The sequence below is a fragment of the Henckelia pumila genome, unplaced genomic scaffold (assembly GCF_033568475.1).
Source record: "Henckelia pumila isolate YLH828 unplaced genomic scaffold, ASM3356847v2 CTG_461:::fragment_3, whole genome shotgun sequence".
Classification (NCBI taxonomy): Eukaryota; Viridiplantae; Streptophyta; class Magnoliopsida; order Lamiales; family Gesneriaceae; genus Henckelia; species Henckelia pumila.
The window spans coordinates 15813816-15830398 of record NW_027331831.1 but is presented as its reverse complement, the minus strand read 5'-3'; the positions used below and the strand labels follow the sequence as shown (position 1 = coordinate 15830398).

Below are 16583 nucleotides of genomic sequence, written 5' to 3'. Positions count from 1 at the left end.
AAACAACAAATCAAGTTACGCAAATCTTGGTTTGAAGTTGTTTGCAATCTAGGGAGGAATATCGAGGTTCCAGACGCAAATCCCTTTGTTTTGTCAAAAGCTGTGCAATGTTGATATGTTATCTTGCTGATGAAAATATGCGATTAGTAAATGAAAAAAAAAAGTTTGATGATAAAAAAATGGAATAAACATAATGCCGATGTTTCGATTTAATAAAATAATACATAATAATAATTATTAATAATAAAATAAATCCAAAAAAAAAACTTTAAAAAGTTATTGACAGGCTGGCGCCCACATAGAATCACAGGTAAATATTTTAATAATTAATAATACAATGAGCTTAAAGAATAATAATAATAATCAATATAAGATTCTCTGCTCCATTTCCTCCGACAAGCCCCGCCGGAGTATCAGACCGCCGATCAGCTGCCGCTACATTGATGAATGGAAGTGAACTAGTCTTCGGAGGAAGAAACAGCCATGTCTCGCCAAATGACGTCGTCCGCTTTCCACAAATCCAAAACCCTAGACAACAAATATGTACGTATGCATCTTCCCCGTAATTGTTTCTCTTTATGTGCAGAAATAAGTGGCGACTGTTGAAATGCGATGATTATGTGCAGATGCTTGGAGATGAGATTGGAAAAGGGGCGTATGGGAGAGTGTACAAGGGTTTGGATCTGGAGAATGGTGATTTCGTGGCAATCAAGCAAGTCTCGCTCGAGAACATTGCTCAAGAGGATCTTAACACTATCATGGTCTGATGAATTTCGTGTTTAAAAGCGGTTTAATCGCTTTTTATTATTTTCATTATGATTATTGAGTTTTTGTTATATCTTAATGTTTGAATTATAGTTAATTCAACTAAATGCTTTCGACCTCAGTTTATCTTGTGATCGCGTTTTCTTCTAAATTTGGGCACACTTACTCATTCTTTGGTTTCTGTTTTTTTTTTGGGACCGGCATTGGAAATGTGACTCAACAGCAAGAGATTGATCTTCTCAAGGTGAAATTTTGTTCTTAAGTGCGAAAAGTTTAAGTTTTTTTTACGTACAGCTTGGACTGCATCAGTATTTTGCGATTTGGTACTGCCCTGTAACTCTGGCTGCTTATTACATTTACTATAGAAAGTTGATTAAACTCGGGTCACTAATGCTTTTCCTCCTCAATTGTTCGTGCCTCTGGGTCTCCTAGTTGTTTTGACGTCCAGGTCTGCAATAGCTAATAATCTCACTGACAAATGAACTTTAGGACCTATCTGACCTCCTACCTTAGTTTCAGACCGCAGTTTTGATGCTGTTGGACTGCAATATAGCATGATTTTTTTTATACTTGTATTCTAATTTCTGCGTTGTCCATCTCTTGCAGAACCTGAATCATAAAAATATTGTGAAATATCTTGGGTCTTTGAAGACAAAGACCCACCTTCACATAATATTAGAGTATGTTTAGCATTTACTCTTATCAGTGCTCTCCAGATTGCGACCATTCTACAGGCTTGGAAATAATTTCTGTCTTTTTTGAAGGTACGTGGAGAACGGTTCGCTTGCAAACATCATTAAGCCGAATAAATTTGGGCCTTTCCCAGAGTCTTTGGTGGCTGTATACATAGCCCAGGTTTTAGAGCTGATTTATTTTCTATAATTTTTTTTCTGTTTGTTGATTCAGGTTTCAAATATATTGTGGTGTGACGTGGTCAGGTATTGGAAGGTCTGGTATATCTACATGAACAAGGAGTAATTCATCGGGATATCAAGGGAGCTAACATATTATTAACAAAAGAGGTATTCTCTTGTTTTTATTTATTCTATCTTGTTATATCTTGCTCTTTGCCATTGTTTTTTCTAAAATTGTGATGATCCTTTACGGTAGAATTCGGTTGATTATTTTACTGTGTTTTGTGTGAAGTTGAGGGAATTGAATTTGACAATTGATCGAACAGCTTCACTATTAGGTGCCGTTGTTTTATGTGTGCATCTATACTTTTCCCTCAATTTGTTTTGGCGAAATGTTCAAACTTTTTGGATGGTACTCCTTTTGCTAACTTAAAACTTTCAGGGTCTTGTGAAACTTGCAGATTTTGGGGTGGCAACCAAACTAAATGAAGCTGATCTTAATACTCATTCGGTTGTTGGAACACCATATTGGATGGCCCCTGAGGTGTCTCTCTGATCCTCTCCTTCCATTTGAGTTTAAGTTTTTTTTATCAAGTTGAAGTTTCTTATATGTGCCTTTGTTGTGTAGCACATTGCTTTGCTCCTTCCATGGTTGTGTAAATTACCTCTGTTTGTGACACTGCGAGTTTGTTAGCTAGTAAGCTCGGAGATAATTCATAATCTTATCGCCTTATTGGAAATAATCAAATTAAAATATGGATAGTGAGTTCCAAGGCTCCACATTTGGTGCAGCTGCTTAAATAAAATGCAATTATTTTTTTACTGTTTGGAAAACAAATAGGTATGAAGGTTTGTGCTTGAACTCTGCATCAAACTTTCCTATGCTTTTGAGGTTATGAATAATTGAATATTGTTATGTCGTGAATTACTTACTGTTTGCAGCACGTCAAGCTCTTTTTGGGATATCAAAATGTATTTCAGCCGTTACCATTAGTATTTGATGCTCAACCTTATACAAATACCCCACCATTATTAATTGTAAAGATGAATAACGTAATAAAGTTTTATAGTCATATACTGGGTGTAACTTACACAAGTCAATTCAAGATTCCTTCATGATCCTGGGTGAATAAAACTGTGATTTTTGTCTGTATATCATTACTACGTTTTATGTTGATGCCAATGCTTATTTCCAGAATTTCTAATTGGAGCTTACCATTAATTTAGTTTGACATGATGTATGATACTTTATTCCACACGTTGGATCAGTAAGTTATCCCCTGTTACATTTATCAGTGATTACTCCTGAGAAGCATGATCGGTGTACTGCTTCTTTTAGGTACTTCTGCTGTCATATTGATGTTCACCATCGCAGGTCATTGAAATGTCAGGAGTTTGTGCTGCTTCTGACATTTGGAGCGTCGGCTGCACTGTCATTGAGCTTCTCACATGTGTACCACCATATTATGATCTTCAGCCTATGCCCGCCCTATTTAGAATTGTGCAGGTAGAAATCAGGTCTAGGTTATCTAATCTGCATTTCCACCATATTTCTGCTCATTATGTGAGAATTTAATTGTTTTAAAACCGTGTCATTTTATAATATGACATTGCGCCCTATGCTAACTATAAAAAATTAAGATACTTATACTTTTAACCAGCAAACGCACTTGACATGCGATATCCTTTCTTTGTGCAATAAAACAAACTGGGTGCATTTATTGTGTTCTTCAGCTGAAATATAATTGCTACTCTGTACTAGATACTTTATTTGTTCTTTTCCAGGATGAGCATCCTCCAATTCCGGATGGTATATCTGCAGATTTGACCGATTTCCTACGTCAGTGCTTTAAGAAGGTTAGTTGGAAGATATGCTTGATTTCTATGTGCTTGTGTTTTTTTTTTTCGGTTTATTTAACTGTTTTACGTGTAACGACGGTGTTTGGATGGTGCGATCAACTCAGCTTGGTTCCAAAGTTTTGAGAGAATGTTTGAAAATAACTTTGTGACAGTGTCTGGGTAACTTATTACCCATGAATAGACTTGCCTTATCTTACCATGTAGTTACATTTTATCATATGCATATTGTTACACTGCCTTCAATTTTTAATGTGATATTTCAGGATGCTAGACAGAGGCCTGATGCGAAGACATTACTCTCACACCCTTGGATACCAAATTCAAGGCGTGCTCTGCAGACCTCTCTGCGTCATAGTGAAACATTAAGGTATATTAGTAGTGATTTTCTCTCTTGCTTTTCCAGTTTTCCCTCACCCATAAAATGAAGATATCTTTTTGTGTTGTTTTACAGTTTCTGTTACTCTTAGGTAGTTTTTACTTTTGATATGGATATTAATGCAAGGGTGGAAGTACATGTTAATTAATTTTTTACTTCAAAATATTGTGTTATTAGACAATGGATCCATGTTGAAGATACAAATTTAAGAAACTTACTTGGATCCAGCCAAAATCAGATAAATATCCTCTTTTCACTGGATGTTGCACTGGATTTGGTCTCCCCATGCATTCCCTTTATACGTTAATTGTTTTTTCGAACAAAAATTAATTGAATACTTGTATCAATTTTGATTTTTTAAGCTGTAATCTATTTGACGATAGAGTGAATGTTATTAGCGGGATAGTTCAACATATATGCATTTCAAGCTCTAAAATTTGCAGAACCATCGAGGACGCTGGATCTGGGGATTCTGAATTAAGTAGAGGCGAACAGGGGCATAATGCTGAAATCTCTCCTGCTGAGAATGTAAAGTAAATTTTGTTTGAAACCTGCCGCTTTTCTGGCATTCTTTGTTTCCGCGTATAGAGTTTTACACACACACACACACACATGGAGGTTGATGTCCTTAGTGGTCCAACTTTGTGACACCAAATAATAATTTTTACAAAAATAGCCCCACCAACTTAGAAAAATAACATCTTTATTTACTAAAATAATTTTTAGTAAATTATAATTTAACCATATCTACCATATCTCATCCACTTTCAAAAGCTAAAAAATTCACATATTTACAAACAAATTACATACTTAATATAGCTCCATCGTTGTTATCTTAAATGATAATTAAAACTATACCAAAATAATCACAAATAGTTCATTCTGTACTTTTTTTATGAAACAGACGGTTCGCGTGTACCACTATCCGCTAGTATGTGTGTGTGTCTATATATATATTTGCATATTTGTACTCCATGAGAGATGCTGCTTTTACCATTTGCTTTCGTGAACCTTGTTTCACATTACAGGAAATCAAGACAGGGTTGCTATCATCTGATCGTGTGGGAATCAGCATGTCTTCTGGGAACAATATATCTAATGTTAATCACTCTGAGGAAAGGCCAAATAGCCTGGAGGAAGATATGATTGCAGATTATGCTCCCACATTTTCTATTCACGAGAAATCACCATTACAAGCCAGTTTAAATAACCTGGTAGACAGTCATGATGCACCGCTTTCTGATTTCGCGGGACGTAAGAAATCCAACCTGGATCACCAGCCTGAAATGTTGATCAATGGTGAATTTGAACGGCCTGAGTCTACAAAGAAAAAAGCAGTTGCTAACACCGTTCAAGGAAAGGGCAGTTCGGTCAATACAGAGCAGGACACACTAAAATTTGGCCAAAAGAGCCAAGATTATAGTCCTCGGAAGGTAATTTGAACGGCCTTGTTATCAAAAAAAATTTGAACGGCCTTTTGAAATGATATCTTTCGCATATATAATATATTATCGCTTCTAATAAAAAAAATAAAATAAAATTGAACGGCCTGAGTCTATCTTGACATGGAGTGTTATGGACATTTGTTATGATATTGAGTCAATCTTTTTCCGTATGTCGATCCTGAGTTCTTGACATGTAATGTTTGCGGACATTTTTTAGGATATTGAGCCAATCTTATTGAGCGTGCAATCATCGGTCTTGACATCTCTCGCTATTTATTAAGTTTAAGCCCAATAGAGCCAAAATAGTGTCATGGTCTGGTAATTTTTGGCAGTCATTGGCTTCCATAATTTTGAGTATTTTGTACTTGTTTAGGATGAAATAGCATTATTCAACAGATTAATCGAAGACGTGTTGAACACTAGTATAAGCTAAAGGTTTGTATGATAGTGTGGTGCAATTTAATTAAACTGCCAAGTTTTCCCTCCAGTGGATGCAATCCAGAAAAATGATGCACAATTGAGTCAATTGACCAAAAATTGAAGTTATTTTTGTCATCCTGATCCTTTAAGTGATTAGATTAGAAAGAACAAGGGTAACTAGTTTTTTCGTTGGTCATTGCATTATTCCCATTGGATCGTTACACTGTATCTTTTTATTGCATGGGCATTTTATTGCTAATGTAAACTCTAATTTAATATCCTGATATTGATGGCTGTGGGTTACTGACCGTGAAGGCTGAGAAGTCATCAGTAATCTCAGGAGGAAATGAGCTGAGCAGATTCAGTGACAGTCCTGGTGATGCTTCTTTGGATGACTTATTTCATCCATTAGAGAACCTTGAGGATCGGGGAGCTGAAGCCTCTACTTCTACATCCTCCTCACATGTTAAACGAGGTTATGCAGTCTCTGGCAGCGGAAAGAATGATCTGGCCACAAAGTTAAGGGATACAATTGCTCAAAAACAAAGGGAAAATGAATCTGCACAGGCAAATGGCGGCGACCTACTGCGTCTAATGATGGGTGTCTTGAAGGAAGATGTAATTGACATTGATGCTCTGGTACAATATACATGCTGTACTAGATTTCTTATGTTTTCGGATATAAATGTTCAAGTGGTGTTTACCCATACTTGCTTTGTAGGGGTTTGAAGATAAATTACCTGCAGAAAATCCTTTTCACCTTCAGGTATTTGTTATTCCTATTGCTGGATGCTTCCGTGTTATTTTATCATTTTTGTCTACTCTATGGGGCTTTTTAAAAATAAAATAAAAAAAATTAAGTCGCAGTCTGTCTTGTGGATTTTGGTCAGAATGCTCAAGTTGGATACGGTGACTAATTTTCCGATTCTTTGTTATCATGTATATCTTTTTTTTTTTTTTCCGTTTTATCCATGTAATTGTGTTTCAAGAATGATCAGATTTCTTAAATTTGATTTAATTTATAAATTAGTGATTCGACGTTGTGGCATCATCCATTAATTTCTGTATTTTATTCTTCGAAAATATGTACATAACTGATTAGCTTGTTAAGCATGCCATCATGTTTCTTTGTTGCAGGCTGTCGAATTTAGCAAACTGGTGTCGTCCTTGAGACCAGATGAACCAGAAGATGTGATAGTATCTGTTTGTCAGAAGTTGAACACCTTTTTTCGTCAACGACCTGAACAGAAAATAGTATTCATCACACAGCATGGTTTTCTTCCTCTAATGGAACTCCTAGAGGTTCCCAGAACTCGTGTATGTAATCTGCAAGAAATGAGTGTATTTGGCTTGTTCCCTAATAGTTGCTGCGGTTAATTCCGTTTTAAATTTCAGGTCATATGTTCAGTGCTTCAAGTTCTGAATCAAATAATCAAAGACAACACTGATTTTCAGGAGAATGCGTGCCTAGTTGGGCTTGTAAGTATTTTGAATGCCTTCTTAGTCTCTCCCTCCCTTAGGTTTTGAATCATGTAGACAAATGGTGTGATGAAGAGACAGATGGATGTGGTTGAAAGTTGATGGAAGTTGGTTATGGAATACCATGCCGTCGCCTTTATGAACTAATTTAAATGCTGGAGTCGCCAATATAATTAACAACTGTGATTTAGTTATTAGCTTCTCAAATTTTTTTCCAGAGCATAATTTTTAAATTCATTTTTTTGCTGCCACCTTGGCAGAAGCAGAGGACATCTAGGCAGAAAAAATTAAGACAGTGAAGCTGACCCTCTGGCACCGCTGCTTCAAATGGCCTTAACATGATAGCTTTTTCATTACTTAAATGCAGAGTTGCATTTTTAAGCTGTGGACCATAAATAACATATATCTCTGCTATGGAGTAATATTATAATGTGAAAATCTTAATTAGCTAAATCACTTATTCACTTGCATGAATTTGCATTTTGTGAATCATACTTATCGACTGGTTATTAGATTCCTGTTGTGATGGGTTTTGCTGTGCCTGATCGTCCTCGAGAAGTTCGCATGGAAGCAGCATACTTTCTGCAGCAACTATGTCAATCGAGGTTAGTTTGTTTATTTACTGTGATGATTTTCGCCAAAATCCTTCTATTTTTTTATCACTAAAATTCTTCTTCTTTGCATATGATAAAAAATTGTTTTTTTTCAGCTCTTTGACACTGCAGATGTTTATTGCTTGTCGTGGTATACCCATCCTGGTGGGCTTTTTGGAGGCCGATTATGCAAAATATAGGTTTGTCATGTGTGTGTTGTGGATTTTGAAAGCTTGGAACCAAAATGTATACATACCCTAGTGATATATCACTTAAATCCAAAATCACTGACTCGTTGCTTCCTGATAAGAGAAAGTACACTTGACGAGGATTAGATTCTGAAAAGTTCCATATATACTCATCATGCATTGCATTTTATTTGTATACCCATTAACTCATTCCTATTTCTTCACACGCAGAGAAATGGTTCACATGGCTATTGATGGTATGTGGCAGGTTTTCAAGCTTCAAAAGTCCACCTCTAGAAATGATTTCTGTCGTATAGCCGGAAAGAATGGGATATTACTCAGGCTTATTAACACTCTGTATAGTCTGAATGAGGCAACTCGTCTAGCTGCCATATCCAGCGGAGGTGGATTTCCTCCAGACGGTTTAGCTCCAAGACCGAGGTCTGGTCCGCTGGATTCTAGCAATCCTTCGTTTGTGCAGATCGATCCACCTTATCATATTATTGACCAGCCTGATCATGTTAAAGTTAAGCAAGGAGATCATGTATCACAAATTGGAGCACAAGAACCTTCACGAGTTTCAATATCGTATTCGCCTGATTCAAAAATTTTACCTCCAGATACTGACAAACCTAGATCAAATATTGCCACTGTGGAGGCCTCAGGTGCTTTTAAAGTGCCAGATTCTGCATCATTGGAAAGAGGATCTGCACCTGTAATGAGAGATCACTTTCCAGCAATTTCAAGAGATCGGGAAAGTGTAGATCGGTGGAAGAATGAATCTTCCAGAGCTGAAGTTGATGTAAAGCCGCAAAGAGGTGCGAATGTAGCAAGTAGAATATCCACGGATAGTGCCCCAAAATCTTTTGAAGCAGCATCTAATGGATTGTCTGTTACTGCTGCTAGCCAGCAAGAAAATGTTCGTCCCCTTTTGAGTTTATTGGATAAGGAACCACCATCTCGCCACTTCTCAGGTCAGCTAGAGTATGTGCGGCATCTCAGTGGTATGGAGAAAAACGAAAGCATACTACCACTATTACACGCATCCAACGACAAGAAGACAAACGGACTTGATTTTTTGATGGCTGAATTTGCAGGTGATTAGTAGTTGCATCTGAAACAATTCATGTTATTACCATGCATAAATGTCTCCTCATGAATTTTTTTCTTCATTGCACTGGGATGAACTTTCCGTGTCGAGCATTTTCATTGATATTTGAAGATAAACGCTAAAATCCTTATGATTTTTTTTTGCCAGAGGTTTCTGGACGCGGAAGGGAAAATTCTAATTCTGATTCACTGCCAAGAAGTTCGCCAAAAGCTGCAAATAAGAAGCTAGGATCTTTATCATCTAATGTAGGAAGTGCTGCTACTCCAGGCCTTGCATCCCATGCAGCATCTGGCGTGCTGTCTGGTTCTGGAGTATTGAATGCTAGACCGGGGAGTGCGACATCATCTGGGTTACTTTCTCATGTGGTATCTCCATGGAATGTTGATGTTGCCCGGGAATATCTTGAGAAGGTTGCTGACCTTCTACTTGAGTTTGCCACAGCAGACACTGCTGTCAAATCTTACATGTGCAGCCAAAGTTTGCTCAGTCGTCTTTTTCAGATGTTCAATAAGATAGAACCCCCAATTTTGCTAAAGGTACTTCGAAAGGTTCTGAATGTAACATTGCTCTTGATCTTCGATCCGGTCTAATTTTGTCATCATTTTGTGACTATTAGTTGTTGAAGTGTATTAATCATCTGTCAACCGATCCACACTGCTTAGAGCATCTTCAGCGAGCGGATGCAATCAAATATTTAATCCCAAACCTTGATCTCAAAGAAGGTGCTCTTGTGTCACAGATACATCATGAGGTTAGATTTTTATTTGTCTTCTATTCACAATTTGGAAAATTCAGTATCAGAACGGGAGTCCTTCAATGAAGAGGAACAGAGCTGGTATTTGAAGATGCACTTTCATGTCTTTTTCTGTTGGGAAGTATGATATGAAGTAATCAAGCATCATGATGTCAAACTATTGAATAAAATGCTGGTTCCGCAATATACAACTTTTTTGATGTGGTAGTTGAATTAGAACTTGAGTCAAGGAACAACTGCTGATGCATCTTTAGGGATATGCTCACTTCTGACTAAAGTGAAACTTTTATACAAGATACAATATCAAGGCAGGGGATAAATTCAAGATATGTAAACGTATTCTGTCAACAATGTGAAATGTGTTTGAAATACAAGTTACAAAATGAACTCTTTCATAATCTTGAACATGCAAAGTTTATCCATAACTGGGTAAGTACCTAACAAGTTTCCTTTGTTCAGGTACTTAATGCGCTATTTAACCTCTGCAAAATTAACAAGAGAAGACAGGAGCAGGCGGCAGAAAATGGAATCATTCCACATTTAATGCAATTTATTATGATAGATTCCCCTTTGAAACAGTATGCATTACCCCTTTTATGTGATATGGCACATGCTTCACGTAATTCAAGGGAGCAATTACGAGCTCATGGAGGATTGGATGTGTACTTAAGCCTTCTTGAAGACGAACTCTGGTCTGTGACTGCCTTAGATTCAATTGCCATATGCTTGGCCCATGACAATGAAAACAGGAAAGTGGAACAAGCTTTACTAAAAAAGGATGCAGTGCAGAAACTAGTCAAATTCTTCCAGTGCTGCCCGGAGCAGCACTTCTTGCACATATTGGAACCATTCTTGAAAATGATCACGTACTGGTTTCTACTTCAAACATTGTCTATTTACCTTCTATATATCTGTATATGCACTTGTCATCGTGCACCTCAATTATGTTTGTATGCTTTTATTGTCAAGCTCAGCTGATTAAATTATCGATTATTTCTCTTTCTGTAACTGATTTATAAGAATTAGTTTTGGCCTAATTTAAATCTGCAGCAGGCGATATAATATAAGGTGATGAATGCCATTTGTCATTGATATATGAATAGTGCGCATGCCATGTCACCCCTCATTTATACTTGTGGGGGGGTTGCACCACCAGAAATCACACTTGAAGCTCTCATTTTACCAACGAGCCAACGACTGATGACTATTGTTCACGACCACTCAGCATGGCTTTGCTGGTTCGAAGAGTCTAGAATAAAGTAATAAGTTGAAATGAATTCTGTGAGATGGGCCTCGTTTTCCTATTGAGTGCCTTAGGTCCCAATGTTTATAGATTCCTCTAAAACGTCTTTTTATTTAAAAAAAACTGAATTGGTTTCACCGACGAACTATGCCAGCCTTATTATCCATGATCTTGTGCAGTAAATAAATTTTCTGACTGCCAAGTATTCGCATGACTGTCATAACCGTGGTTCTGATGTAAGGACTTGTGTTTAAACATTTCCATTAATCAGGGACAGGATGGGAGTGTCCAACCGATAAATGTTAGAAAATAATATAGAAAATATAAAATGAAAGAGAAGCAGTCACCAGTTTTTTGTTGCTTGCTTTGTCAGTTTGTCAGCTGTATCAAGTAACTGCAAATCATTATTAATTTGATTCTGGCTTTCGTTGAGAATCTTATATATAGTTTTATGATGCAGGAAATCGTCTCGAATAAATACTACTCTTGCAGTTAATGGCTTAACTCCTCTCTTAATTTCTAGACTCGACCATCCGGATGCAATAGCTCGTCTGAATTTACTTAAATTGATTAAGGTGGGCAGCTGAGTTCTCACATTTGTTCATATCTTTTGCATGTCATATAGTTTAAACTTGGTCTATAATGAAATTCTTGGTACTAGACCCATCCCATTCTTTTTTTCTCCTGGTGTGTGTTACTAAAAAGGAACGCTTGTTCTTGTGAAGAGTGTACTCAAGCCTTAGGTGCACATAGTCGATCTGGGCTAGTGGTAGTTTTCTATTTCTGACTCAAGTTTCTATGACAGTCATATTAAGATGTATTTATTACTGTTTGAATTACATAATTAGATTGAAAGTTCAGGATGAAAATTAATGTCCTTAACCGGACGCGCGTCATTCGTCTGTGTGCTTTTCTAGTGAGGTTCTTGCCAGAAATAGCTTCCGCGGTGATGTTCATTGTAAGTGGGTGACGTTTGGTGGATTTGTAGTTTTGTAAAGATTAATGACATTAGTGCCAAGTGTTCTTATCCTTGCAAGTAAATATGTTTACCAAGTTTTTCATCTTCCGCGGTACTTGTAACCGGATGAATGCTGCTTCAAGTGAAATCTAAATCCATTTTGAGGCATATGAAAGCCTACCCTGAAGGGAATTTTGTTACTTTTCACCATCTGATCATTGTTCATTATTATTGTTGTTAGGCTGTATACGAGCATCATCCTCGTCCAAAGCAACTGATAGTCGAGAACGATCTGCCTCAGAAGCTTCAAAATTTGATCGAGGAGCGACGAGACGGGCAAAGCTCGGGAGGGCAAGTGTTGGTAAAACAAATGGCTACTTCACTTCTTAAAGCACTTCATATCAACACGGTTTTGTAAATTTCCATCTTGTTTGGTTGGGTGTTTCTTGAGGTTGTAAAGTTTTTCATTTCATTTTCAATGATAATTAATAATTATTTATCTGCCATTTTTTCTACATTATTTGTCCTTCAGTGAGCTGTGGAAATCACAATTTGTGTAATTTTGTCAAGGTATTTCAGGGAAAAGATCATCTGCTGTGGAGAGAGAAACAACACATGATACATTAAAATATAAATGATTTCAATATTCCATGTGTGTAATTAATTAAATAATTAATTATTTAATCATGTGATATGAATTATAGAAGTCTATATATTGCACAGTATTTTGTGATGTTTTTTTTTATACAGCAGAGGATCCAGATCCGTATTTCAGTGGGTAAGAATCAAATAGTGCTATTTTCCTGGATGCGTCATTTTGCCTTGCAAAGGGTTCTTAATCTCATAATTTTTTTTAAAAAGATATATGGAACATAATTTTTAAAATATAAAGCTAGGCCACAATATACTGGAGCATTTTATGCTCTTATATTTGCGTTACTGATATCTTTATTTGGATTGATTACGTGTCCCTGTGTAGTTTTTTGCAAGATGTTACAAAAACAAAAACAAAAAAAAGATGCCAAATATTTCGAGTTACGTATCTGTAATACAAGAAGATAGCTGAAGATTGTGTTTCTGTATTTGTATTACCGGGGATGTTCAATTTGATTTGAACGTGTATAGGCCATTTCAAAATCAACATTCATTAATCGTAAGCAGAAAATCCATAAACTTAACAACACAGTTGTCAGATTATACATAAGACGGGAGATGTAATTAATATAGGCAGATATGCGAAGTTAATTTACCCCTTGTATTCTTCAGGAATCAGGATTGAGTTCATTTCAAGTTAAAAATAAAAATAAAAATAAAGCGCGTGCGCGTGCGCTGTGGATTTAAATTTTAAAATAAAACAACACATTTGTTGTATAGTGGATGAAGTAGATTGGAATTTTAACATAACCTTGACGATTTCTACAAAATGTACCTAACTTAAAGATTTAGCTGAATTATTTGTCTACATATCATTAAGCTAAAAACTAAAAAAATACCACTATCCCAAAACAAAAAACAACTAAGAAACTAAATAAACAAATAATGAAACTAGAACACTAAATTCACAATTTTTTTTTTTCATAATATTCAACCTTGAAGGAAAGCATCCACCTTGGTGTTGACTGAGGAAGACAAGAACTTCATGCACATTGGTGAATTAACCCCAGAAAGAGCCAATATAGCACCAGGTATTCCCCACAATGAATCCCCACATATCAAACCGGAGGCTACTGCCGGTCCGTAATCCTTGGCATCCTTCTTATTCTGCCTGCCCCATAAGAACAGAATCAAGCTTCCAACACACATGTCTATGGCGAAATACGCCCCCAGATAGAACGGTATAGCCATGCACATCGGGCTCGGTATGAACCTGTAAATCTTTATGTCATATTTCTTCAAGATTTCGATAAGCACATTGATCACCACAGCCCCGACAAAGAACACAATCATCAGGGTCAAGCAGTGTTTGGGTAGTGAGGAGAAGCCTTCCACTCCTAAAGTCGCAATGGCACGATACATAGTGGCGAATGGAGCAGGGTATGAGCCGCTAGGATCTCCTACGTTGTAAGCTTTGAAGAAGAACCAGAACACGAGAGGCGACATGATGCAGCCGAGGGCTGTGCCATAGACTTGGCCGAAAAACATAGAGCGAGGGGATGATAGAGTTAAGTATCCAGTCTTGAAATCTTGCATCAGATCGGAAGCTGTGGACACAATGCTCATCATCACACCGCAAGAGGCGAGACCAGCGATGATCCCACCGTGTTCTAAGCCGGCCCATGAGCTGAATATGAGGATTGCAAGTTTTCCATAGTTTGAGGCCAAAGACCAGTCTGTTAGGCCGCAACCGTAGGCGTTGCAGAAGGCTAGAACTGGCGCTACAGAGTATGCTACGAGTATGTGGTACCATTTTAACTGATGAAATATCACAGGTATTAATACGATTGATAAGGCCGCCAATACTACGTATCCAAGTATGGCAGCTGCATTTGGGATCTGATCTTTCAAGAAATACTCTTTACGCTTATTTTCGTCATAGTCTCCAATCTGCTGCTCTTCCTCCATGCTGTCATTTACATTTTTCTGTTCTGATTGCTGTGCAATGAAATTTTTTACAGTGACTATCACCATGTACACTACATGAAATAGGCCGTCGCCAAGCATCATTGAAATAGCAATAAAGACCTGTTCAAGAAAATCCAATCGTTGATCAAAAAATTCTTATTAGGAACAAGAATGAATGGAATCAGAGAAAATAACAGAGGACAATATTTGAGGTTATAGTTACAGATTACTTACCCTGTATCCTTGAATTCCATGAATATCGCTACCTTTAAGACCAGCCTTATACCAGCTGCCTTCCTTGGTTTGGATCAACGGCCACATCACTCCCCAAGAAAGAATCGCGCCAACGAGCAACGATACGTTAACCATGTAAGGACAGATCATACCAACACCAATATATGTAGTTGAGAAATCAAAGTTGAACCTGGAACATAACAAAGTTAACAAATAATCATATAAAAAGAAGTCCCTAAGAACTTTGTTTCTTCAAGTGAAAATACTTATGAAGGCATCTATGAGCAAAATTTCATCAACAGACTGCAGGTAATAGAACCTAACCTTTTGTTCAAAGCTTGGAGACCAAACGTAGGAAAGCTATCGAATCCGCAGCCATCACTAGCAGCGAAGAACCACTTGAAACACGCGAACAGAAAGCTACCGACAAAGGATTTGAAAAGGCACCACACTTGTTTCTTGGCAAGCTTGGCTCCTTTAGGAGTGTGAAAACTGTTGATAAGGTATGCAGTGGCAGTTCCACTTGGATATGACAATTTGTACTTCAAGATCATCACCTAAAATTCCAAAACTCCAAGTAATTATGACCATGATAATAGGATTAATTCACGTGTTCTAAAAGAAAGTAATTAAGAGCATGCAAACCTTTCTGAGAGGTACTATTGAGAACAAACCCACAAAGCTAACAACAAAAAGGAATCCCATCATCCATCCAACAGAGAGTTCCTTCACATTAACCGCAGCGCTTCCGGCTCCGGCAATCTTAGGAGTCATTGCAAGAAGATAACTTGCAGTCCCACCTGCACATACATATCATCATTAATAAACAAATTATAAAATAACAAAGAAACATATATATATGCAGAGAGAGAGAGAGAGAGAGAGAGAGAGAGGGATTAATTTGCAAACATACTGCTGAAAGCTATGCCAGAAGATGCAACTATACAAGTTTGAATGACAGTATTCTCCTGTCTGGTAAAGGGTTGCTTCAAAAGACCGCACTTTTCGACCAAAACAGTCCAAGTCTTCACCATCGCAAACCCGAGAAGCCCCGCCGCCACGTTCAGAGAAGGTATAACCCCCGTCGTCAGATTCAACTTGCACACGATCACATTGAACACGAGGCTCAACAACAGACTCGTCACCATAGATCGGATCGTTATCTGTTTCCGCCAAGACGGAACCTCCGTTTCCACAAAGGCCTTCTCCATCGACGCAGCCGCATCCTCCTCTTCACGGTGAACCTCGCCGCCTTCGATGTCTTTTGTTAATTCTTCCTCCATTATATTTTACGAGAAGATTAAAACCCAGTTTGTTTTTGTGGATCAAGAAGACGGAGAAGTCTGCAAAATTAGCAGAAGATGACGGAGAAGGGCGTATATATAGAGATTGGAGTGTTGGGATATCAAAATCCAAGTGCAACTGTGAAACGATAACTACGGGACTCCTGTTGGACTCGGGAGACTGCATGAAATATAATATATTTCAGGTGAATTCATAATTAATGAAAGTGATTTATTTTTTAAATAAAATAAAATAAAACCATATTGCATTTAAAAAAATCAAAAAATAAAACCATATTGTATTATATATCAAAAGAAATTACTAAAAACTATGAAAATAATATCTTTCATATAACCAAAAATTAACACAATTCAACTTTTTCTTTCAAAGTTTTAGTAGTTGATTTAATTTATTTGATTAAACAAATAAAGATTTTAAGCATTTTGAGACTAAAAAT

The 16583-nt window shown here is 37.1% G+C and overlaps 2 protein-coding genes across 2 annotated transcripts; one reads left to right on the top strand and one right to left on the bottom strand.

The window, feature by feature from the left end:
* Window positions 1-343: 343 nt before the first annotated feature.
* LOC140871352 (MAP3K epsilon protein kinase 1-like) lies at window positions 344-12545 on the top strand. Its single transcript, XM_073273822.1, has 24 exons — window positions 344-543; window positions 627-761; window positions 989-1009; window positions 1372-1445; window positions 1530-1620; window positions 1704-1787; window positions 2062-2163; window positions 2995-3126; window positions 3405-3476; window positions 3743-3846; window positions 4299-4383; window positions 4884-5288; window positions 6036-6359; window positions 6442-6486; window positions 6858-7037; window positions 7116-7199; window positions 7713-7804; window positions 7909-7992; window positions 8212-9077; window positions 9239-9627; window positions 9708-9842; window positions 10305-10711; window positions 11549-11663; window positions 12288-12545. The coding sequence occupies exons 1-24, from the start codon at window positions 484-486 to the stop codon at window positions 12462-12464; spliced, it is 4263 nt and encodes a 1420-aa protein (XP_073129923.1). The 5' UTR covers window positions 344-483; the 3' UTR covers window positions 12465-12545.
* An 896-nt stretch (window positions 12546-13441) lies between these two features.
* LOC140871704 (probable metal-nicotianamine transporter YSL7) lies at window positions 13442-16255 on the bottom strand. The gene is made up of 5 exons (XM_073274356.1): window positions 15756-16255; window positions 15488-15642; window positions 15167-15399; window positions 14843-15032; window positions 13442-14728 (listed from the first exon to the last, which is right to left on the bottom strand). The coding sequence occupies exons 1-5, from the start codon at window positions 16123-16125 to the stop codon at window positions 13631-13633; spliced, it is 2046 nt and encodes a 681-aa protein (XP_073130457.1). The 5' UTR covers window positions 16126-16255; the 3' UTR covers window positions 13442-13630.
* Window positions 16256-16583: the final 328 nt, after the last annotated feature.

Bases quoted from the DNA above. Each gene is read 5' to 3' on its own strand.
- LOC140871352 (XM_073273822.1), top strand. From the start codon at position 484: ATGTCTCGCCAAATGACGTCGTCCGCTTTCCACAAATCCAAAACCCTA. The intron at 5,289-6,035 runs GTAATTTGAACG...CTGACCGTGAAG, and splicing joins AAGATTATAGTCCTCGGAAG to GCTGAGAAGTCATCAGTAAT. The intron at 7,993-8,211 runs GTTTGTCATGTG...CTTCACACGCAG, and splicing joins GCCGATTATGCAAAATATAG to AGAAATGGTTCACATGGCTA.
- LOC140871704 (XM_073274356.1), bottom strand. From the start codon at position 16,125: ATGGAGGAAGAATTAACAAAAGACATCGAAGGCGGCGAGGTTCACCGT. The intron at 15,643-15,755 runs GTATGTTTGCAA...ATGTATGTGCAG, and splicing joins TTCTGGCATAGCTTTCAGCA to GTGGGACTGCAAGTTATCTT. The intron at 14,729-14,842 runs GTAAGTAATCTG...TTTCTTGAACAG, and splicing joins ATGGAATTCAAGGATACAGG to GTCTTTATTGCTATTTCAAT.